The 24903-nt window shown below is 49.8% G+C and overlaps 1 protein-coding gene across 4 annotated transcripts in view; it reads left to right on the top strand.

Annotated features, from left to right (window-relative positions):
- The window catches only part of CHKA (choline kinase alpha), a 63216-nt gene that overhangs the window by 30688 nt on the left and 7625 nt on the right, over positions 1 to 24903 (top strand). Inside the window, exons 3-10 of one of the 4 annotated variants that reach the window (XM_079928637.1) lie at positions 6253 to 6306; positions 12457 to 12570; positions 16922 to 17055; positions 17449 to 17553; positions 18679 to 18737; positions 20332 to 20419; positions 20815 to 20923; positions 23714 to 23820. In XM_079928637.1, the coding sequence (XP_079784763.1) occupies positions 6253 to 6306; positions 12457 to 12570; positions 16922 to 17055; positions 17449 to 17553; positions 18679 to 18737; positions 20332 to 20419; positions 20815 to 20923; positions 23714 to 23820 (770 nt within the window). Of the gene's footprint in view, positions 1 to 6252; positions 6307 to 12456; positions 12571 to 16921; positions 17056 to 17448; positions 17554 to 18678; positions 18738 to 20331; positions 20420 to 20814; positions 20924 to 21278; positions 22999 to 23713; positions 23821 to 24903 lie in introns of those variants that run through there. The other 3 variants (XM_079928635.1, XM_079928638.1, XM_079928636.1) reach the window with 3 other exon arrangements.

Raw genomic sequence — 24903 nt, forward strand, 5'->3', positions numbered from 1 at the left:
CTGCTCCGTCCCGAGAGGCTGAGCACATGTCCCTGCTAACTGAACACGGTGCATTCGATTTTTTTTCTCATTGTATTAGGTCATCATGACCTAATTTACTCTGGTTTTAAAAACTCCCCTTGTATGTGTTGAGCATGGTGTAATTATACCTATTTCTAAGGCAGTCAAAACCTCCCTCTCAGAAGTGAAACATGTTTCTAGCATTGCGTGTTCCCATTTGGTCTAACCTAGTATTTCTTCCATTAATACTCTCCAAAGATAGTTGCCAAATTACAACCTACAGTGTACCACCTTCCGTACCTGCTTTGGTGCCTTCTTTTGATAACTAAATAAACCACAAACTACTGTGTCTAATTTTGACATATGCAAAGTGTCTTTGTCTTGCTGGTCTTAAATGTTTGGGCTTTAGAGCATGAAGCCAATACAGATTTCTGGTCCCTGGAACGCTGGTGTGACCGCAGCCCGCCCTCTTGGGAAGGAATGTCTTTGTGTTGGGTGGCGTGAAGGGCGTTGGGGGTAATGTACCACTTTAGCTGTATGTGCATGTGTTCTCTGCTGCAGGCTTGTCCATGCGATCGTGCCTGGAGCACTCTGGTTTCCAGGTGACAGACACGATTCACGGTATAGTATGAGTCCTCTGAAGTTGGAGCATTCTCTACAGCTTTAATTTCTTTCTTTTAGTTCTTGGTTTCAAGAAATGTTTTTTAAAACAAAGTTGTAATGCTTATGTTAAGTAGCACCAGCTACAGTCTGTGCTTGCTTAAAGAGGTACAGTAGTTAAGATTTCAGAATGTTGAATATATCACTTTGGGATTTTTGTTTTTTGGTTTTTTTTTTTTTTTTTTTGGTCCAAAGCAGATCAGACCCTTTCTTCTGTTTCCTCAGTAGAAAATGACAAACATTTCGTAATTTTAGAAATTTATGGGCCTCAACTTGAAAGTTCATTTGAAGTATTTAGCTGCTTCTTCCTTCATACCACTTTCAGCCTTAAGGAAATGCCATGTACATATTGATGTGTTGGTTAGAGTTAGAAACTTCCTTCTCTGTCCTAATCATTTAGTGTCCTTCTCCCCCACCCTGTGCCTTTATGAAGCTCAGCAGTGCTGATCTGATGTGGAAGGACACAGGCTGGAGAAGCGAAGGCCCTCTTCCTGGACACGTGTTGCTTACAAGTCAACCCTTGGGGTGCTCATGCCGAAGGAACTCAGAAGCCTTTGGAGTCTTGGGGCCTCAGGTTACCCTGGATCAGACCTCAATTTTGAGAAGGTCCTGAAAGCCGCCTTCTTTACCTGGACTTCCACTCACCTGTCTTTCTCCTAGTTCACGTCTGCCTAGAGCCTTTTAGACATTCTAGTCTCCTCTTGATGTTCATCAAGACATCCGATTTTGTGAAGTTCAGCAGGGTCACATTGTCTTAGATTTGGTCCTTGGGCAGATCGAACGTACTCTAGAAAAACGTTAGGAATCATTTGTCTCTTTAAATTCTCGTAATCCATGTGTGTTCACTAGATAATCACATAAGCTATACTTTAAATCATTGCATTGTCATCTCACATTTTAATGTGTTCTATAAAATATTTTCAGAAAAGGCTGTAAGAAGCCATGAAAGCAGTAAATGCAGAATGTTTTCATGGAGATGAGGAAGCCAGAAGGTTAGGGTCTATGATATTGAGAAGAAAACTTGAGAAGAACCACATGACTGCTGTGCATTCTAGGGAGTCAGGATTCTCACCCTTTCCTGCCCCAGCTCACCTGAGAGGTGGCACACAGTCCAATCGATGGTTAACAGGGATGGTGACAGGTGTGGCCCCCTCGTTGAGAGCCTCTTCTCTCGTAGAGTGTCGACGTGGTCGGATAACCAGGGTGGATCTTAGAATCTTCAGAGCCACAGGCAGTATAGTCAGGAAGCCCGTGTCACTCCAGGGCCAGACGAGCATCACAGCTACTGAACATTCAGGCTAGTGCAGTCCATCCTGTTACTCTCAGGATAAACACTGATAGTCTGGAGTCCCTCGGGACTCAACTCAGGAGGTTAATCTCAGGTTAGTGGAGAGCTGGATGATTTTCCTAGACCAGATCTTAGATGCCCTAGAAGTTGAGTCTAGCTAACATTTGGATTATTCTTTCTTAATCACTCATTTCTAGATCCCAAAGCACTTTATCAAGGCTGCAACCAACTTACTCCTGTTTTAAAGGAGCCTTTATCTCCACACAGCTACACATACACAGACTAGGGAAAATGAAGATGCTGCTTTGTTTCATCTCACGAATGTGGTTTTATTAAAGTAGTTTAATCATAAAACTAGTTCCCTCAGCATTAGCAGAATCTTTTGTTAAGAACTGGCCAAGCGATGAGAGTTTATTTGGCTTAAACAAATTTAAAGAAATAAGCCTGTTATACTGTGGAATATCAGGTAGCTTACTTTTTTCAGAGTCTTCTTTAAGGTACAAAAACCTCTAAAAGCCTCTAAATGCAATTTTGCCAGAAAAGTAACATTTGAAACCTTGTACCAAATATATTTATTGTAAAAGTAACATACACTTTTAAACACTTTTTGAAGTATAGGCATATGTAAAGTAAAAGTCAGAATCCTCTATGCTCTCATCTTACTGTCTTAGCTCAGGGGTCCCCAACCCCCGGGCCGCAGACCAGTACTGTTAGGAACCGAACCAGGCCGCACAGCAGGAGGTGGGCCCTGCCACCCCGCCATCGCTCCCCGTCGCTCACATTACCCCTGAACCATCCCTCCCACCCCCGGTCTGTGGAAATATCGTCTTACACGAAACCGGTCCCTGGTACCAAAGAGGTTGGGGACCGCTGGCCCTAGCTAATAGAGTTCAGGCTTTTAGGAATTTAGGTTTTAAATTTACAAGTGCTTGGTCAATCACAGATCTGTTTCCTCTTTTGAACTCTTCTATAACTTTAAAACAAAATATCAGCCACACCCCCTTTATTATTGTTACCACTTTAGCCTATTTGCTGCAGCACAGCTAATGAATACATGGGTTATAGTGAATACTTGTAGATTCTCTTGAAAACCAAGCCCAGAATAGGAAGAAAAGAATGAGGAAGATGGGAGGAAGCCAGCGGCGGTATATTTTTATTACCGTTGGGTGTCTTCTTTTTTGTTTTTATGACATCTTCGTAGCATACGATTCACTTATTGATTTAAGCGTACCATTCAGTGGTTTTTAGTATATTCACAGAGCTGGGCGTTGTCTTAAGCATGTGGGATACATTCTGACTTCTTAGGTCTTGAAGTTTCAGCGTTTATTTTTAAAAACATTTTATTATGGAGAATTTCAGATGCACACAAAAGTAGACCAGAAGAGCATAATGAACCCCAGGTACCCAGTATCCATCTTTCTCTCTGACCAGCTGTCTTTCCTCTTTACCTTCATTCATTCTCCAGGGTTATTCCAGACATTGTCCTATTTCTTCCATGACTGTTTCAGTCTGTACCTATATAAGCTGATTTTAAAAAAACATGACTACATTAGTGTTCACATTAAAATTTTTAATAATTATTTAATATTAAATAACCAGCTAGTGTCCAAATTTCTAATAAATGTTAAAATTTTTACCTTTATTTTATAACTTATTGAAAGCTAAGTTTTATTAATGTACAAATTAGTTGGTGAAGAATTTGGACTCATGTTAAATACTTGTACAATGTGTTTTAATATCTGCTTCAAATAAATTTGTGCGTCTGAAATAAAATCCCACAGATTCCAAGGTACATTTTACCTTCTTTCTTCCTGGACAGAACAGCCCTCGGACTCTCTTTTGGCCACTCTCTCTTGTTGGCTTACCTCTGCAGGAGGCTGCTTCTCTCACCTTTCCGTGAATATTCAGTCCGCTTGGTTGGCGATTTCCTGGTCTTGCCCTTCTTACCTGTAGGACTGAGGGAACCTGAACATTCTGTACTGAGGAAACAGAACAGAGGGCTGGGTGTGGCAGAAGTCCATCTTGCCTTCCTGGTGGTGCTCTGATGGGATAAGTAATGCATTCCCTTGGGGGTGGAATGGGGTGGGCAGGGGTGGGGAAATGATTAATAGAATTTATTTCTACCTAACAGCGCTGATATGTTAAAAAGGAATGGCCTCGGAAGCAAGCCAACTTGTAACTTGGATGAGGTGACTTGCTGGCTTTGAGAGCACCATTAGACAAGGGAAAGGGAACTTCTGCTGGCTAAATAACCCCCTAGCTGTGTCTCCCTAAGAAGATACAGTTCAAGTAATAACAGCACAGGAATAACCATAGTCACCTAGAATTTTGTGCAGGTCAAATCCCGTTACAACAAATTTCAGTAGGATATCCAAATTCCTTGCTTGTCTTTTCCTACAAAGTATCAAAATAAAAAAAAATACATATATACACAGTATATCAGATTATAGAACTTTTTTTGTTCTTAACTGTCTTTGGGGAGAAAAAGCACAAGGATTTAATATTTGGGGGACATTTCAGCCCCATCGGACATTCTGACTGACACTGTTGCCAGTTCCCCCACGACTGGGATCACAGATGTAAGTCTGCCCATCGCCCTTGGTTGCTCCTTGAGCTTCCCAGCGCAGGAGTGTTTATTTAGTTGTGCAGGCCACAAAGTGTAGTGAGCACCAGGGCTTGCTGGGGAGACCAACAATAAAGAAAACATGGAGTCCCTATTCACTAGGAACTTGTAGGCCGCTGGGAGGGAGCAGCTAAGGGGTAGGTCTGTGGCCGCCCGTGGTGCGGTCAGGAGGGTATTTTGGAGGTAAGGAAGGAGTGGCGCTTTCATGGTACCTAGGTACTCCTCCCGAGGGTTTTTATCACACCCTACGTCAAGCCATCAGCAAGAGTCTAAAAGTATTTCTGTAGTATTTTCATTTTGTAGCTTTCATTGTAACGGGATTTAACCTGTAGCATCTTTTCATCAGAGAAATGCAGATTACACAAATGAAAATATCATATATCCCCCATTTGTACTTTCTGTACTTTGTACAAAGTGTACTTAACTGTGTGTTAAAGATATTATTGAGTATGTCTAAGTGCAGATCTTTTGCAGATAACTTCATATGAACGTGGATATTCATTTTGTTTACTTTTATATCGAGTAAACTAGAACATGTACTGTTTATACAAAACATTAAATGTCTGTGGGATGTCATTTCCTTGTATGATGGATGGGAGCTGTCGCTTTAAACCGCTTAGGTGTTTTGAATGATGCTAGAGTAGCTGGTGGTGCTTAACGTGGCATTTTTTTTCCTGTCCACACTTTCTACCCTTGGTACAGGTATTTTTGATAAAGCTGTGGAATGGAAAGGTATGTTTTTCCTGGGATGTTCAAGAATCTTTTACCTTAACATTTTTAAAGAGCTTCCTTTATGGGCTTCTGTGTCTGACGTAAGCAGACTTAGTTTAATTTTAACAAATAACATCTTTCTAGGGGCAGTATTTGAGTATAAAATTTTGACAGGACACGTTTGAAGGTTTTTAAAGCACTTGGGGTGGGGGGTTGCTTTTAAAAGATAAGATCTGCCATGAAGAAAGGATGTGGCCAGAGAGTTGCTTATGGTAGTTCGTGGTTGAGGTGTGTTATTGACTCGATCCTGGTTACCAATAATTTGCAATTTCATTGAGGAGAGCGATGAAAGTATCTCTCAATACGTTAGCATACGAAATAAGTTTGGGCCTTTATTAAACTGGCACAGGCCTCTCTCGGGTGGAGGAAGACTCCACACTGAGCTAGTGGTGCCCTGATGATCAGACTTGGCCGCGCAGACTGGGTGCCAGGCTTCCTGCCCACACAGGGCACCCTCGTCCACCCTGTGCTGACCTCGGCGGCCGCGAGCCCATGTGCGCCCCCTGCCCTTGCAGGACAGCACCCTCCTGGGGCTGGCGTTGCCTCAAAAGACCCACCTGGCTAAACAAGATAAGCCAGCCCAGTGTTTATCTTGAGGAGGCCTGATTGGGAGAGCAGCCTCCACTGACTTTCCTCCAGCAATGAAATTGTGAAAAGGTACTCGGGATGGTGGTGAGACTCACAGCTGTGTGGTCTCGACAGCACATCCCTTTTCTCGTAAAGAAATGAAGTGCTTCCTCAGGTGTTGGTCCTAGTGTGGGACACTGGTGGTGCATTTAGACTGCGCTGAGAAACACTCGCTAAAGATCTGTGATGTTTTGTAAACCGTGACTGTTCTGATGGTTGCAAAGTTAGTGTCTGCTCAGTGTTCCCCATCTCACTGGAAGTGTTTGCTTTTTCTCATTCGTAGCGGTCCTGTAATAAGGAGGGATCCGAACAAGCTCAGAAAGACAATGAATTTCAAGTAAGTAATTCAGTCCGTTCTGCATTTGTGTGAGGTGTGAGCTGGTGGTGGGCAGCCTTGCCCCCCTGCTCTGGCAGTGCCCCTTCCTGCCCTGGAGTCCTGCTGTGTGTCCCAGAGGAGGGGCTCTGGGGGTACTGGGAGCTGCCACAGTGAGACCCAGCGAACAGTCTGTGTTCCATTTCCTACTAAGGGTGTAGGGAGTGCACTTGGTGCCTTTAGGGTGATCTGAACAGCATTTGGGGTGCTAGGAGGTGGCGGCTTGGGGTGACCTGCGTGCGTGATACTCTGAAGTGGAGGCAGTCTGTCGCTGCCCAGGTGTCTCAGTGGCTGCCCTCCCCCGGGGCATCTGTCGCTGCCCAGGTGTCTCAGTGGCTGCCCTTCCCCGGGGCGGGCAGGAGTGTTTTTCCCTCTGCGTGGTGCCCGGCTCCCGAAGGCTTCTTCCTAAATACGAGATTTCACTCAGAAATGCGTATATTCAGAAGAGCTCGAGGTCCAGAGCACCTGCCCCCTCTTTGAGGCTCAGAGGTGGGGTGTCTGGAGTCGTGATCTCCACACTCCAGGGAGTGAACAACTTCTGAGCACACTCCCCTGGTGTGTGGAGGTTTGTGTATAACGGGGGGAGTGTGTGGGTGTGCGCGTGTAGCATACACACCACGCACCCCGTAATATCGACACACGTAAATACACTGGTTTTACTAGTTGTATACGAATTATTAAAGTGATCGAGAAATAGAAATGTAGAAGAGGTGAGAGCATATAAAGGAATAAAAGCGCTGCTGTTCTCTCCTCGCGGTTCCGTGGATGTTTTGCATGGGCCCTGCTCCGGAGACCGTGGTCTAGAGGATCTGGAATGTGTGCTCTCTGGGGTGACGCTGACTGAGAAGCTGTCAGTGGGAGGTGACTGACGTTCTGTCTTCAGCCTCCTGGGCCCTTTGTGTGTAGACTTTCGTCCTTCCTGGGAGTTGAAGCTGTCGGGTCACTAGGACCTCCACGACGCTAAATCTGAAGTGTGTTTCCAGCTCTCGTTTTATCTGGACTTCTTAGCAGCGAAGGCGGCCAGGACACAGGGACACGAAGTAAAGGCCCCTCGTTTCCTGCACCCCTCCTTGCCTCCTTTGTGGGCTCAGTCTGTGATTGTCTTAAGTACTCGGAGTCCCCAGGCCTGAGGCCCTATTTCCACCCCCCGCCTTACCAGGCCACCTGATCCAAAGCTGGTCCTTGCGTTTCTCCTAGGGGCCAAGGGTCTGCAGCTCCTCCAGCCCACAGCCCTGCTTGGAAGTAACACTAGCTGCTACCCGTCTCCTGGGGTGTCTCACCAGGTCCAAGACCGAACCCAGACTCTCCCCACCCCTCCAAACAGCAAAATCTAAATCTGGCCTTTCTGGGCCGGCCGGGAAGCAGGGAGTCACCTTCTGTACCCTTGTCCCCTCACCCCCATGTCCCATCCACAAGTCTGTTGGTGGTTTTCCTTTGAACCATATCTTGGCTCTGTCTACTTTCTCTCTATCTGGACTGTGCACCTGCCTAGTCCAAGCTGCCACCAGCTCCTCCCTGGGCTTCCGCTTCCACTCTTATTTCCTGCAGACCATCCCTTCGTCTTTGCCAGAGCCAGCTTTTGAACTGCTCATCCGATCGCATCAGCCTCTTGCTTACAATCCTTTGGTGGTGGCTCTCTGCCCTGGTCCCGGTTAGGTGGGCTTTATCCTGCCAGGTCCCGGCAGCCTGACCCCCACCGAGCTTCCTGGTCTCATCTCACAACGCCCTCCCGCTTCCCTGCTCTCCAGCCGTGTGACCCTAAGCTGTGTGGTTTCCTTCCTGCCACGGGGCCTTTGCAGATGCTGCTGCTTCTGGCTGGAATGCTCTGCTCTTCAATCCGCACCACTCCCCCCAACTGCTACTTACAATTGGGATCTCGGCTCCCAGGTTCCTTCCACAGGGAGCCCCTTCCTGCTCTCTCATCTAGGTTTGCTCCTCCATTCGTGCTCCTACAGCACCAAGTGCCTCACCTTTGCACTTTCCGTGACTGTAAGTTTCCATATTACGTGTTAACGTCTGCCTGTTCTTATGAGATTCTAAACTCAGGGCGGGATCCCGCTGCTTGTGCACACTCTTCTGTCCCTCCCTCTCATTAGTCCGACGTGCCCTCGCCGCCGGGGACCCACGCGTCACTGCCACACCACCTCCTCCTCCTGCGCCGGCTGGATCTCTGCTCGGGGCCCAGCAGGCAACAGTAGTAGGTGCTGTGATTTTGTTTTTGATCCTCTGTGTCAGAAGGTGGGCAGTTGGCTGTCAGAATGGGGAAGGTGGTTTGTGTTCCTTGAGCCTCTTTGAATGGCCGGTCTCCTCCAGCGGGAGGCCTGGCTCCATTCCCGTTTGTGGTGCTAAGCCGCAGGAGGGGGCCAGCGAGTTTGGTGGGCTCACCTCCCTGGCCTGCGCTGTGTGTGTCTCACCTTCTTTGCTCTTTGGCCTCCCCTCCCCACCAGAGAAATGCTGTTACATCTTCTCAGGAGGGTCATAATCTCGATATTATTGCTGGACTTTTTAAAGGAGGAAAACCACACAGATGAATTGAGAAGTCAGTCTAACCCTCCCCCAGCCCCCCACCCCAGCCCCTCCCCCTCTTCTGCCCGCTCTGCCCGGGTCTCCGTCTGACCCTGTCCCCGTTGCTCCCAGAGCCACTCTTGGTTCTGTCACCGACAACTTCTGTGTTGCCAAATCCAGGGCCCACTTTCCTCTGCCCCCTGTTCGCTGTCTCCACAGCGTCTGACACAGGACATGCTGTCGCCCGTCCTGACAGCAGGCATCGTCGCCTCCCGCACTGCCGGCTGCCCCGGTTCCCCTCCTGCTGACCCGGCTACATCAGGGGGTGTTAGGTTGCCGTGTAAAGTGGGTTTCTTGCTGTAGGCACAGTCGGTTGGAAACATTGCTATAGGTGCTGGGCGTCCTCGGGCTCTGTGCTGCGCCTCTTCGGCCAGTTCGTTAGCTTTAACGCTGGCCGTACGCCGAGGGCTTTGTATCTGGCCCAGACCCCGCGGCAGCCCCAGCAGCTTCTCCGGGCTGATTCGGTCCTCTTCTTCCTCGGTTCCTCTGCTCCGTGCATCGGCCCCTCCCAGGCCTTGCTTTGCCCCCGTCAGGGTCACCGTATCTGCTTGGGGGTGGCCACCCCATCACGCTCCATCAGGATACCCTCTGCTCCTTGTCTGAGCTGCCCCGGTCTGCCAATGGCCCTGCTCGTTTCCGGCCGTTTCTGTCCCTGGAACGCAGGCTCTGTCCGGGCAGCAGCCACGTGTGTCTTGTTCTTATTGTTTCCCTGGGGCTTAGCACATGCCGGGTACAGAGTATATGTCCAAGTTATATTTGGGGGGGGTGAATATATGAATGAGTATTTCTGAAGCCATCGTGATTCGTTTCAAGTTGAGGTATTGAGCTGCTCTCCTGACAAAGCAGGACCAGCCGTGGGTGGATGGTGGGGGCCGAGCCCGGGTGCTGCAGGCAGTGGGACCGGGTCACGCCCTTGCGCCTGTCCTTCACTGAGCTCGCTTTCCTTGAGGGTTTTGAGACCTGAGGATACCTGCTGTCCTTCGTAACCTACCCATCCTTCTTGCTTGTGACTTGGCATTTTCTTTCATTTCCTTCCTCTCCAAATTCTTCCCTCCACACACCACCACCCCTTCTCCCTACTGTGAATAAATATTGAACTGCAGTATCACAGAAGAACAAAGGTGTTTCTTGTTCACAGTGTGCAGAGCAGTGCTGAAGAGAATGGGAAAGTTCTTTAAGTCTCTTTCCATCTTCTCTCCACCATCCTGGCACCGGGTGGACCCTGCTCTGGAGGATCCTGGACAGTGTGGCTTCGGCCCCGGTACCAGTGATGGTGCCACGTGTGAAGTCAGCTCCCAGCAGACTTTGCACTGCGTGGACACCACGCACACTTCCTGAAGTCATACTGTGGGTTAAATCTGTGTCTAGAACTAGACATTTCAGACGTAAAGGGCTATTTCGGATTGGCTGCACATGTGTGTCTTACATATGCCAACCCCAGTGCCCTCCAGCTTAGTCACTCTACACAGAAAAAGGTTGAAAAACCAAATTTTTAATCCTGGCAAAATCCTGGCTCCATAGGACAGAGGAGATCCCGATTCTACTCTTTGGAAACAGTTGGGGAGTGGGTTGGAGTTTTGAGGTGGGAGACTGTACAGAGGGCAAGGGGCTGCCAAGAGCCACTGCCCGCAGGTGGCCTGGTCTGGGCCGAGCCCTGCACCTCCTCGTCCACGATGCCAGCCTCCGATCGCTCGGGCGGGCGGCAGCAGAGGGTTCGCTTCCCGTGGGGTGTCTCTGAGGCCGGAGTTGAGGTAAATGGGGCCAGCACTGACCGTACCTCCTGCCTAGGTTTGCTGTGAGGTCAGGTGAGTGAGAGAAAACATTTTGTCAGCTCAGTAGAGCTGTTAGGAATTCGTTCTCATTCTCTAAGCGTTTAAGAAATAAAACCCGTCTGGTCGAATCCTCCTAAAATCCATTAACTAGATAGATCAGTGCTGTGTCTGGATTGTCGTTGTCTTAGTCTGCTCGGGCTGCCAGAAAAAGCCACCTGGGTTTATTCTTCATAGTTCTGGAGGCTGGAGGTCCAAGGGCAGGGTGCCGACACAGCCAGGTTCTGGTGACGGCCCCTTCCTGGCTTATAGATGCCGTCTTCTGCCTGTGTCCTCACGTGGCGGAGAGGGAGGCAGAGACAGAGAGAGGGAGAGAGGGCAGGCTCTCTGGGGACTCCTCTTATAGGGATACTGACCCCGTCAGGGCTCCACCCTCGTGGCTTCACCTAAATCCATCACCTCCCAAAGGCCCCATCTCCAAATAGCATCGCACTGGCAGTGAGGGCTTCAACCTCTGAATTTTGGGAGGACACAGTCCAGTTCATAGCAGTCATATGTACAGAACTGCAAATTAGTGAATAGAGATTGGGCCTCACAAGGTGATGATGGTTAGATCATAATTGTGGAGATTATACAAGATGGTGGATGGATTACCAACAAACCCATTCTCCCCAAAATGTAAAAGTGACTGAATTACTTTTTACTTTAATGTGGCCCCATGTCCTTTGGAAGTAGCTTTTCTTTTTTCCTTTTTGTTTTCTTCTCGCCAACTTTAGAATCATGTCCCTGCCTGATGAGTTTGTCCTGCTAAGTCTCTCCATCCATTTTGGTAAAATGAGTGTATTGTAAAGAGCTCTGTTTTATTGAGCAGTGTTTCTCTGAGATCCTGTCCCCACGGCCCCTTTCTGAACAAGGGGTGACCTAGAATCACCTGAGAGTGTTTCCAGACCACACCTGGTGCCCCTCCCGACACATCGCCATAGAAGCTCCTCAAGACGCTTGGGCACAGGGCTCCTTCCCGCCCTTCGCCCCAACCGATGGAAACTCTTAAGCTGTAATTTCCTGCTTAAGGGAAGAGGACTAAGGAGTGGATTTGAACTGAGACCAAAAGGTGGATTTTGAAGGCAGAATGGCTCTAGATCCCACTTCGTTATTAGGAGTAACTAAAGGCGGAACGTAGGAGCGTCAAAGAGGTGTAGACAAGAAGACAAATGTTAAACGACAGAGGAGACTGGGGATAAGAGCAGAAAACCGAAACCTTGAGCGCCCTGTGCTAGGGTGCACTTTGGCATGGGCCCCGCACCCCGTGGGGGACCCCGCAGGCCAGTTTCATGGGCAGAGGGCCCTTTGAACCATTTTCTTTCCCTGGGCACTCTCGACCGAAAAGCAGATCAACTGTCACCAGAATGGATGGACTTGTTGTGACCTTTGATAAGATGCCAAGGGTGAGACTCATATGAGTTTTAAAATAAATAGAAGCGATAAAATATTGATACTGTTCTATTTTTGGAACCAGTGACCTAAATTCAACTTGAATTTTAAATCTCATCAATATAGTGTGTTGTTTGCCAGCATGGATCCTGAGGTTTACAGATCTGTTTCTTCGTATTTAAAGTGGGGACAGTGGTAATAAAAACAACAGTTGGTAAAAATAATAATGATGATGATGCGCCCTCAGGGTTGCTGTGGGAGTGGGTGAAACGGCTCGTGTGAAAGGACTGCCGATGCCTGGCTCGTGGTCCACACTCACTAACCGGCTGTGTGTTGCCATCTGTTTCAGGGCGCCGAGGCCATGGTTCTGGAGAGCGTTATGTTTGCCATCCTTGCAGAGAGGTCGCTGGGGCCAAAGCTCTTTGGCATCTTCCCCCAAGGCCGCCTGGAGCAGTTTATCCCGGTAAGATGTGCGGAAGGCTGGTCAGGTGATGGGAGCCACAGCGAGAAGACAGAGTCTGTCTCGTCACCGTCAGTGCAGGAGCCCGAGGCGCTGTGGTCCGAAATAGTAAATGTGGCCTATGTTATCACAGAAGTAAAGAAAAACAAAATTTCTCTTGAATTTACATCAAAACCTCTGTCTTTCCTGCAAAGATACGTTCATCCATTCAGAACCATGCAGGCAGACCTTGTTTAACTGAGCTTCGCAGATGCTGGGTTTTTACAAATAGAAGGTCTGTGGTGGCCCTGCATTGTCAGACAATGGTTAGCATTTCTGAGCAATAAGATATTTTGTAATTAAGGTATGTACATTGTTTTTTATTTTTATTTTTTTTTAATTTTTACTTATTTATTTATTTTTTTGCTGTATTTGGGCCTCTCACTGTTGTGGCCTCTCCCGTTGCGGAGCACAAGCTCCGGACGCGCAGGCTCAGTGGCCATGGCTCACGGGCCCAGCCGCTCCGCGGCATGTGGGATCCTCCCGGACCGGGGCACGAACCCGTGTCCCCTGCATCGGCAGGCGGACTCTCAACCACTGCACCACCAGGGAAGCCCCTGTACATTGTTTTTTGAGACATAATGTTATTGCCACTTAATAGACGGAAGTGTAGTGTAAACATTACTTTTGGACACGCTAGGAAACCAAAAAATTCACGTGACTCGCTTTGTTGCGGTCGCTTTACTGTGCTGGTCTGGGACCGGACCCCCAGAATCTCCGAGGAGGCCTGTTTGTGAAACCTAACAACTTCCGGGCCTTGGTTATAGAACCTGCTGCAGGACATGGCCCTGCCCGCACTGTGCCACGTGTCTGGTCTTTGCCCTGCGGGCGCCACCACTGCTCTTTCCCTTGTCTCCCACTGCCCCCCCCCTCACTTTAGGGTCTCCCCTGCCCTCATGTGCCTGTCAAGTTCCTTCACATTTCAAGGCCTTGCTCACATCCTCTGTTTGCAGGACTGTTTGCCCTTCCCTGCTGTGCTGAGGCATTGTTAGTGTTGCCCTAGCATCCGCCAGTGTGCCTTGTTTAGAGTTCTGTGTGCATAGCCCCCGCCCTGTGCCCCGTGCCCTGTGCCCTGAGCCCCGAACCCCGAAGAGGGCTTTAAGCCTCAAGAGTTCCCTATAAAGTTGAGTGTGGGGCAGGTCTGGGCCTCGTGACCGGCTCGTTTGGGTGGAGATGCCGAGCCTTGCTGGCCTGTGTTTTCGCTCGTGGAAGGGCACCCCTTCTTGAGCTCTGTGAGCTCCCTAAGGGCTAGGGGCTGCTGCCTTCATGTCTTGCCTCATGTGATGTCTTGGCCATGAGAGGCCTCGGTGTGCAGGGCCGCCCGGTACAGTCGTGCAGGCGGTGCAGAGCACAAGGACACCTGGCCGACAGGGTGCTCTGCTCGCCAGGCCTGCGTCCAGCGGGGGCTGGAGGGGGCGTGGTGCCCACTTCTCATTCACACGTGGTGCCGTGTGTGCCAGCTGCCAGCCTGGGGCGTGTTTGAAGGAATGGATGTACATCCCTATATGGAAGAGTCCTTTCAGTCTTTTCCCTGGCGCCTGGCTGTAGGTTTTTTTGTTTTTAATATAAATTTATTTATTTATTTTTGGCTGCGTTGTCTCTTTGTTGCGTGCACGGGCTTTCTCTAGTCACAGTGAGCAGGGGCTACTCTTCATAGCGGTGTGTGGGCTTCTCATTGCGGGGGCTTCTCGTTGCGGAGCATGGGCTCTAGGCTCATGGGCTTCAGTAGTTGTGGCACACGGGCTCAGCATTTGTGGCTCACGGGCTCGAGAGTGCAGGCTCTGTAGTTGTGGCGCACAGGCTTAGTTGCTCCGCGGCACGTGGGATCTTCCCGGACCAGGACTCCAACCCGTGTCTCCTGCATTGGCAGGCGGATTCTTAACCACTGCACCACCCGGGAAATCCCTGTAGTTTATAGTTTTATTTATAGTTTTCCCATTAAAGACAGTAACATCTGTCTAGCATGAGAATCAAATGAGATAGCAAAGTATTAGAATTTTGGAAATACAAAACACTTCGTATGGTTATAAGTGCCAACGTGGATCCATCTTAAAAAACATAATGTCGATAAAACCAAATTGCAGAAGGCTACAAACGGTATCATAGCATTCGTATAAAGCCCAGTAAAAAGCAAGATACAAATTGTTTAATAAATACACACGTGGGCCGCTCTCACCTTCTGCGATGGCCCACACTCTGTCTGTGGAGTGTGTTTCTCTCTAAATAAATCCACTACTTACCTAAAAAAAAAATTTTAAAAAGGGGCTTCCCTGGTGGCGCAGTGGTTGAGAGTCCATCTGCCGATGCAGGAGACACGGGTTCGTGCCCCAGTCCGGGAAGATCCCACATGCTGCGGAGCGGCTAGGCCCGTGAGCCATGGCCGCTGGGCCTGCGCATCCGGAGCCTGTGCTCTGCAATGGGAGAGGCCACCACAGTGAGAGGCCCATGTACTACAAAAAAATAAATAAATAAATTTAAAAAATAAATAAATACACATGTGATAAAACTTCCCGTTTTAGAAAAGGTAGAGGACCAGTGAACACAACTTAGAATAATGGAAACGTCTCGAGGGGAAACACAGCTCCTTGAGATCAGGGCACATAGGTGGTTATGTCTATGGAATAGTTACTGTTCTCCTGTTCTTTTTGTTTTTTGTAATTTTTTTTTTAACTTTTTTTTTTAATCTTTATTAAATTTGTTACAATGTTGCTTCTGTTTTATGTTTTGGTTTTTTGGCTCCCTATCTCCCCACCAGGATCGAACCCACACCCCCTGCATTGGAAGGTGAAGTTTTAACCATTGGACCGCCAGGGAAGTCCCTGTTCTTCTTTTAAAGTTTTAAAGTTCTCTACTCGTGTACACGTTTACTACATAACATAGTAAAGATTTTTTAAAAATTATTTTAAAATGCTAGGTTGAACCATATGAAACTGCCAGGGTTCAACTGTTTCTGCCGCCAGAAACAGCGACTCCATTTGCCTCAGCCTGTCAGCGTGTGTTATTTCCAGGTTTACCCTTGACCGCTGAATGGGGTGAGATGAAGTTCATCTCACCTGTTCCCATGGCTGTCCTCCAGCAGACACACGAGAGCAGTGACCTCTGAGAATGGTAGTCAGTCTCATATCTCTTTGTGCTGGGAAAAGAGCTTGGATTCCAAGATTTGTTCACGTTAGAGCACGTTAGCTTTAAATTGTCCCCGTTGCCAAACCAGTTACGGGCCTTCTTTAACAGCCGAATGAAAGCTCCGCCAGCTGCCTCGAGGAGTGCTTGGCGTCCCGCCGCTAGACGCCGAGTTCCCTGTCCTTGTCGCGACTTGATAACTTGGGAGAGTCTGGGGTTGAGGGGAGGATTGAGCCTGATGCTTTCAGGGAGCTCTCAGCTCCGATCACAAGGCACCTGCCATCCTTTGAGACTTCCATGGCTGGGTGCTGGCCCGGGGCCTTGACCTGCAGCGTCTGCTTTAGTTCAGAGCTCCCTGTCGGGGACTTGATGTCCTGGTTCCCATTTTACAGAACCCAGAGAACGAGGCACAGAGGTATAAAAGTACACCCTTGGCCACATAGCGTTGAAATGAGTGTTAAACCCAGAATTTGAGCTGGGGTTTCTCTAACTTGGGGACACTCACTCTTAACTCCTGTGCTGTATGGCTTCGGATTCTCAGAAAAATCTCTCTTTGGGTTTCGGTAGGGAAGTGGTTGGTTTGGAAAAGATAAGAGGTGCTCCCGTGGGTGGCCGTGAAAGCGCAGCCAGGACGAGTGTGGCCGCAGGCTGCACTAGCAGAAGACGGAGGAAGCCCCCTGCCACACCTGTCCCTGGTCGGCTTTGCCCTGAGAGCCTGCTCTGGGCCAGGCTGGGTGCTGAGCTGCCCCGAGGGCAGGAGTGGGAAACCCTCGCCCCGAGCGCCTGGCGCCCCTTCTGCTGGGAAGCTGTTCTGAGCACCACACCGCCTGCCCTGTGTCTGGGAGGAGGGCTGAGCCGATGGGGGAGCTGGACGCGGGCCACGGCATAAACTGCTGACGACCCGGCGCTTTGAGCCTAGGAAGGAGCCCCCCGCAGTGTGGGGTAGAGTGACGGGAGAGCAGGACCATAGGTGCGTGAGAAGGACTTTGTCACAGCGAAATGGCCCTTTGTGGCTGGCCTGCCCCTCCCTGAGTAGTGCTGTCTGCAGGGCACAGTGCCCGTTCTGAAGGAATTTTGCGCCCTGGATGAGACTTAGATGCCCTAGAAAGACGCTTCTAGCTCTAGGGCTGTGTGCTCTCACGCTTCAGGGTTACCTGGATGAACGCCATCTTCTAACTCCCCTTTTTAATTCCAGAGCCGGCGATTAGACACTGAAGAATTAAGTTTGCCAGATATTTCTGCAGAAATAGCTGAGAAAATGGCCAGATTTCATGGTATGAAAATGCCATTCAATAAGGAACCAAAATGGCTTTTTGGAACAATGGAAAAGTAAGTGATCAGCCGCTGGGCTCTCACCTAGCTTCCCACCGGTGGCTCCCAGGGGTTCCAGAGCAGCTCTTGCTTGCCGTGCGGGTCAGAGGCCTTCCCCGGTCCACCAGCGCACAGGCTGTCCGCTGGTAATGATTGTCTCATGAATAAATTGTTCTTGAGTGTAAAAATCAATTCCTGAACCAGGAAAGCAGACTGTTTGCAGAAATGCTCCTGAACAGGCTAGATGGGCAGAAAATCCACATCCTAGAGTGTACTGAACCCCAGGCCCTTTTCCCTCCTCTCCGTCTGGGGTCAGGGGCCCTGCGGGTTTTGCATGGTTACATTGAACTAGAGCCCCAAAAGCAAGCTAGGTGAATTGAGCACTGATCCTTTGTTCCCTTCTTTTGCAAGATACCTGAATCAAGTGCTGAGAATTAAATTTACTGGGGAATCCAAAGTTAAGCAGCTCCACAAATTCCTCAGTTACAACCTGCCTTTGGAACTAGAAAACCTGAGGTGAGTGTTTGCTTCCATTTCCTAACTTAGTAAAAGTGCATCTGTCCAGAAATGTAAATGTTCTTAGTCACCACGCCTGCTTTCAGTGAACGTTAGGAAGCATCACCTGAGGCTTGGTGTTTCGTGGGATGAGTTTAGACAGATTAATTCTATCATCTGGAATTACAGTTTTATATGAGTGGCATCACCTCTCCTCTTTTACATTGGTTTTGTGGGATAAGTTTAAACAGATTAATTCTGTCATCTGGAATTACAGTTTTATATGTAAAACTGTAAACGTTTTACAGTTTTACAGTTTTATATGTAAAACTATAAAAAGTTTTACTTCACGGAGGAAGTAAAATTCCAGAATTCTAGTCCTGGTCAGTGACTAGGGCGGTAGGTTTTTTCTGAAACAAAAACGAAAAACAAGGGGCTTCCCTGGTAGTGCAGTGGTTGGGAGTCTGCCTACCGATGCAGGGGACGCAGGTTCGTGCCCCGGTCTGGGAGGATCCCACATGCCGCGGAGCGGCTGGGCCCGTGAGCCATGGCTGCTGAGCCTGCGCGTCCGGAGCCTGTGCTCCGCAACGGGAGAGGCCACAACAGTGAGAGGCCCACGTACTGCCAAAAAAAAAAAAAACAAGAACCATGGGGGCGGGCCAGCGAGTGTCAGCCGATGAGGGGAACAGATCAGCCCAAGCTAGCGGGGGATGGAGTAAGAAGCTTGACACTGGTTTCTGAGTAGAGGCTACGCTGGTGTCTCCAGGGTGCGGGGGGCACGCAGGCTTCTAGCCTTCATCCATCGCCTGAGTGTCAGCATTTCCACCTTTAACTACTCACATATTTGAGTGTCTGCTGAGCCAGCATCAGGATTGGTTCTGAGGAGATGTGACCAAGACAGTCTGCAAGGAGCTTCTCTTTTGTTAGGAGAGAGAGAAAATAAGTAAATAAAAAAATGTCAGGTTGTGATGAGAGCTGTGAAGGAAACCAGAGGTCAAAACAGACTGACACAGAGGGCTCTGCCTGGGGTCCGAGGTCAGAGGGCTCCGAGGAGGGCCCCCCGGAGTGGGGAGAGCGTGTGCAGAGGTCCTGCCACGGGAGGGAGCTGAAAGGGTGAGAAGTAACAGCAAAACCTTCCTTTTCCAGATCATTACTTGAATCCACTCCATCTCCAGTCGTGTTTTGTCACAATGACTGTCAGGAAGGTAAGAATTGCTGCCTGTTATGCTGAAGGTGGGGCTCGTGTGTCTACTGAGAAGATTCCCTCCAGTGTGTGTGATAAATGCCAGGTGCCCATGAAGAGAGGGTTAGGTGCACGGAATTATGGCACGGCCGTGCACGAAGTGTTGTGTGACTATTAAGAGTGAGGTCGAGTTTTATACAAACCAACAGAAAAATCTCCAGGCTACATCAAGAGGAGAAAAAGCGAGTTTTAGAAAAACGTGTAGGATATCATCCCATTTCTGTAAGAAAAAATATGAGAATATCCACTAAACCGAGAGCTGGGATACACGAAGTCACGTATTTGTTCAGTGTTTAACTCCTTTCGGTAAACATGTCAGTTGGCTTTGTCAGTCCGAAAGGCATCAAAGAGGAAGATGGCTCCTCGGCCAGTCTGGGGGCGCTTGCCTTCTGCCCCTGCAGCCCAGCACGCTGGCCAGGGCCCCCTTCTCTCTCAGGGTTGGCTCACATGCTTCTAATGACTTCGGGTTTCTCTGCTTTAAAAAATTGCACTCCCATGTACCCCTTACTGTAACCAGACTCTACCCAGTGTTATTTCAAACATAACAGTTTCGTCAGAGGCCCCATCCGGCCGGGCACCTCCCCCTGATACTGCCATGGCGCCTGGCTTTGCCTTGCTGTCCTCATCCTGCCCAGCGCAGCTGGCTGAGGTCCACCCTCGGGCCCTTTCCAGGCTCTACGGCTTGTTTTTAATTTGGAGAACAGTCCCTGGTGAAGACTTGTCATCAGTGAGACGTTAGTTTGAGCCAGAATACCTGTTACTAATTAGCTGATGATTGCTGGGCAAGTCGGGTCAAGCAGCCTCGTGTGTGTAACGGGTGATGGTGAACGGCCCAGAGGTCGCTGACGGGCTGAGGGAGGCCCCCGCCGGCCACGGCAACACGGGGAGAGCGTGGAGGGGGCGGGAGCTGGACACTGGGTCTGGCCCCGGTTCTCCTATCAATGGCTCCCGGAAACGGACGATGTGTGCCGAAAAGCCTTGAACCTGGCTCAGCAGAGCCCACCCGCCAGCGCCACCGTGAGAGATGCAGCACGTTGGGTAGAGCGTGGGCCTCTCCGAGCGTGTGCCTGGGGGGCCAGTCTGGCAGCCAAGCCCCTTCTGCCCAGAATTCAGCCTTAAGGGAAAGAAATATGGTCGTGGGAGCACTGTCTGTGCTCTCCTCCTTGGGGGCAAAGCAGTGGGGCCTGTGTGGACACCAGGGCCCAGCTTCCCAGCTGGGGGCCACAGCCCCGCCCGCCTCGGGGCTGCTGGGGGTGCCAGAGCTCCGGGGTGCCGAGCAGACCTTTCCCTTCTTGCCCCCGTGTGGAAATGGGGGGGAGCCCAGGCCACGCTGCTCTTGGGGTGCTGGCAGCAGGGCTCTCGGGCCAGGCCTCCCAGGTCAGTGCTGCTCCTGGCACCCTGTCCCCCCGTCCCGTGACTCGGCCACGTCCGCTCGCCACGTGGTCAGGATGCCCTTACAGGATCAGAACCACCCTGGGCCCTGCGGTTGGAGAGCTGCGCCTTCGATGACAGAACGTGCCCAGAGCAAAGGTCGTGTCATCCAAACCTTTTTGCAGGTAATATCTTATTGCTGGAAGGCAGGGAGAATTCTGAAAACCAGAAACTGATGCTCATCGACTTTGAATACAGCAGTTACAACTACAGGTAAAGTCACATGTTTTTATTTCAGTATTCTGTATGTGTGCGGAACGAAGGAGAAGGTAGGTCACGATACCATCCTGAGTTGGAAGTTTCCTCCCTGGAGGCCAGCACTCTGTGTCCCAGCGGCCGCAATGGCCGCGTGGGGCAGCGCAGCCTGTTCTCAGCTGCGTCAGTGGGAGCAGGGGCCAGGTCCTCAGAATCCAGAACTTGGCCTTTCGTTGGCTTCACCAAAGCACTGACCGCAGGACGACACTCCTGAGCGGTTGCTCCAGACAGTGGGCCAGGGTGCTTTGGTCTGTCCCGTCACTGAAGCATTCATGCTTTCGGGACCCCGGGGTCCCGGGGGCGCTCGCAGCGGGGCTGCTGCCTCATTTTCTGTGCCTCTCGCTCTTTTTCAGGGGATTCGACATTGGGAATCATTTCTGTGAATGGATGTACGATTATAATTACGAAAAGTACCCTCTTTTCAGAGCAAACATCCTGAAGTATCCCACCAGGAAGCAACAGGTAGGAGACTCGTGTTTGTATTCAGTGCACTTACTGAGAAGTAAATCACATACCTCAGCTTTACCCAGTCAGAGATGAGTACAGCTTCACTTTTAAAGATGCCCTTTTAAAACCATGGAGTTGGTTAAGCAGGTCCTTTTGCTTTAAAATGTTATTTTGTGTCAAGATACAGACTCAGTATTTGAGTCCAGCCTTTTTAAATCCCTGTGCCAGAGGTAAACTGCGTCCAGTCAGAGAGGAGCACAGCCTCCTTTGTGATTCCTTCTAGTGTTTTCCCAAAGCCCAGCCTCCCTCCTGCTCTCTAGCCTTCTTTTGGGGATCACTGACTTTCCTCCGTTTGTTTCACTCTGTGCAGGCAGAAGTAGCCTTGTGGGCACCGTGGTTCAGTAGCTGTTGCAGTGTTCACAGACCCCTTTCCTGTCCTGGGTTATGCGACTCCAGTGACTGGAGAATCAGTCCTGTGGGAATCTCTCCCCAGGAAGCCCTCTATTCCATTCTTCAGCCTCTGCCGAAGCCTTGGGTTGAGGATGAGTACGTAGTGTTGCAGAAGCTAGCAGGCTGGGGAGAGGGGCACTGCGCCCACCTCTGCCAGCCTTGCAGGGCAGCAGCTCCGCCTGCACTGGGCGGCCCTGCCGCCCGACATCCCTTCTCCCGGGATCCCCGCCTGGTCAGAACGTTTCCCAGGGGCCGGGGGTGAGGACGGATGCAGTCAGTTGCTGCAGTAGCTCACTCAGGAGAGGTTTCTCGAGCACCTGCCTGAGTTGGGCATGGGGAGAGTCTCCAGCAGGTGGCCATGCTCGGGGGCAGCCGTTCAAATACAGCCTTGCCGTGTGGCCAGACCTGGGCTGCTCTCTTCTGGCCTTATTTTCAGGCAGACCTGATGACCTTGAGCGTGTCCAGAGCAGAGTGACCGGGACGGTTTTGGACCTCAAGTTCAAGCTATGTGGGTAGGAAGGGTGGGAGAACGTGGGGCTGTTGACCCCGGGGAGGAGAACACAGCAGGCTTCAGGTTCCTGCCATGCTGAAAAGAAATTAGACTTTTATAAACACTGGGCAGGCAGCTCCAGAGATGAGAACTCTCAAACCAGTGAGGGGAGATTTTCAGTAAGAAGACAGATTTCATTTTAGTGGAAGGCGGCAGAGCTGTGTAACCCCCGACACTGCACAGCAATGGAAATGTAAAGAAGCTCCACTCCTGTTTTCTGAGGTTTTAAAATCACGTGCAAGTGTTGGTCTCTGTCAGATACCCTGTCTGTAGCTACTGAGGTAATCTCACGCTTTTCTGTCTTTAATCCATTGAAGTGTTTTAAAATGTTAAGCAATACTGAAATTCCTGAAATAAACTATTTGAATGAGTTAACGTTGTTTTGTAATGCTCTGTTGGATCCAGTTAGGCAATTTCTTATTTTAGGAGATTTACATCTATGCATATATGTGAAACAGGACTTTAATGTTCATTTAAAAAAGTATTCATACCTGCTTTTGGAATAAAAATTATACTAGTCTTACAAAATGAGTTGAGTGTCCCTTTTTATTTTCTGGAACAAATTTATCTAAGATGGTGTTGTTTGAAAGTTTGGTAGATTTTGCCCATAAAACCATCTGGGCCTAGAACTTTTGGGGGAGGGAGGGTCATTAATTACCACTTTCTTAGGGTTTCAGTCTCTTCAGATTTTCCATCTTCATTTGCCACCTTCAGCGTTTAGGGTCTCCAAGAAATTAAACCATCTAGGGTGGTGGTTCAAGCATGGGTTCTAAAAACTAATGGGCCTGGATTTCAATCCCAGATCTGCCACTGCTGGTTGTAACGTACTATTTCTGTGCCTCAGTTTTCTCATCTGCAAAAATTATTTTGTTGTCGTGGGGAGTGTGCCTGTTACACAGAATTTAATAGGTATCAGCAGTCATCTTTTTTGTGCCAGGTTTACTTCAGAATCTACGGCCCCCTGCCTAGGACAGTGCTTGATCTTGAATGATGCCTTCTGGTGGAGGAGGGGGCGTAGTGTAAGAGAGCCGACTTCAGAGCAGGAAGATGGAAGAGGCGACCCAGGGAAAGGGTGGGGAGCGCCTTCCAGCCGGGTAACCAGGTAGCAAGGGTTCTAACAGGGAGAAAGACTGATGGCTGTCTTCTTCTTTACAAAAGCAAACAAGCCGAGGTTGGCTGTGTTCTGCTGCCTTTTGATATGGTATGAAATAGTGAAGAACAAGGGCTCTCATAAATCCTAATTCATGTGTAGACTCAACGTGAGCCTGGTAGAACCTTAGGGTAAACTGTCTTCTCCAAACCAGAATCAGACACTGCCAGTTTATGGACATAAGTGTGGACATCATCACAGCATCTTAGGGGTGGAAGGCCCCTTCACAGTGCCTGGTCCGGCGCCTGCCCTGAGGCAGCATCTGCCGACGAGCATCCGGGTGCCCTGGTGCCTCGTGCCAGCGCTGCGCGGAGCAGCAGCCAGGCTGGGGAGGTGTGGAGTAGGCTGACCCTGCTTTGCGGTCAGTGGAAGACAGGAGTGTGAGTTAGAAGGAACAACTCTACCTAAATTACTTTCTGCAGAAGCAGTAGTGGTCTTGCCGACAGTATGGCATCGAGTCCATTAGTTCTCTGACTGTAACCCGGTGAACCCAGCCGGGTGGGTGAGCTCCCTGGACCACGCCCCTGGGCAGAGCAGGGTGGCGGGCTTTGCTGACGTCCGGAAGAGTCACGCTTGACGTGTGCACTTCGTGACAGCATTGACATCACCTGTTTTTAACCATCATTGATCCTAATGTCATTGCTTTTTTTTTAAGCTCCATTTCATTTCCAATTACTTGGCTGCATTCCAAAATGAATTTGAAAACCTCAGTAATGAAGAAAAGTCCGTTATAGAAGAAGAAATGTTGCTTGAAGTCAATAGGTAATTTTTTTCCTTTGTCGGTTTGTAACGATAGCTTCCCTCTTTATAGCGCGTACTTGGGATGCCTCCTTGCAAACAGGAGTATTTTAGGAGCTCCCTCACGACCATACATCTCGAGGTCTTGTACGTTGTCAAAAACAGAACATTTGGTTCTTGTCCATGTGGCCGAGTGTGTTCGGATCCCCCAGATTTCAGCACACAGCCAGTGAGGAGAGCAGGGTCTGTGCACTAGGTCAGGGAGCGAGGGTGCCGTTCCGAACTGTCATCCCCGCCGCGGACTCTGCTGCACAGCCGCTGCCGCCAGGGCCTGCACACTCTTCTCACTCGTGCTCCTGGAGAGCTGGGTGCCACCGAGTAACATGGTTCTCCTAGAAAAGAATTAAAAATCTGTTTTCTCAACAGCTGTCAAAGCAGGGCTGAGAAAGCTCCAGATTCCGCAAAGGTCTAGATCACTGTGTTCTCACACTCACTCATCTCTTTGGTCAGGAGGCCTGAGTTATTCCTAATCTTTGGGGTCTTCCATGAGATTATTTGTTAACAGTGACGGTTTGAGTGGCTGTGGCCCTCCTCCCTCAGCATAGAGCACCTCCTTCGTGTCCTCGGAACTGTCCACAGTCCTCTCATTGAGCTGAGGCCACCCTGGTGGCCCCTCGGCTCCGCCTGCAGAAGAGAGCTTCCCTCCCTGGTTCTTGATCAGATGGAAATAGGAAAGCGGAGGTGGAGGAGACCCAGACAGAAAGGGTAGCACCAGGGGATCTAGTGGGTCAGGGATGAAGAGAAGCAGAATCAGGTCTGGTAAGGGCAGCACCGAAGCCCTCGTTCCTGAATTAGAGCTTTATCTTTATCGTTTTGAGAAGAACTTGGATTCGCAGTGAAGAGGAACGTGGCACAGCCTAGAGGTGGGGACCTGGCCACACCCTCCTCCTGATTCACTTCCGGGGGAGAGGGGCATGGGGGATGGCAGCAGGCTGTCCGGAGGCCCGCGCTTTCCTCCACCTGTTGCTGGTGGGGTAGGGGCCGCCAAGGCTGTGTGCTCACACGCGTGCCAGAGGGTTTCTCTCCCTGTGTGACCCACGCTTCACC

The sequence above is a fragment of the Stenella coeruleoalba genome (genome assembly GCF_951394435.1).
Source record: "Stenella coeruleoalba genome assembly, chromosome: 8".
NCBI lineage: Eukaryota > Metazoa > Chordata > Mammalia > Artiodactyla > Delphinidae > Stenella > Stenella coeruleoalba.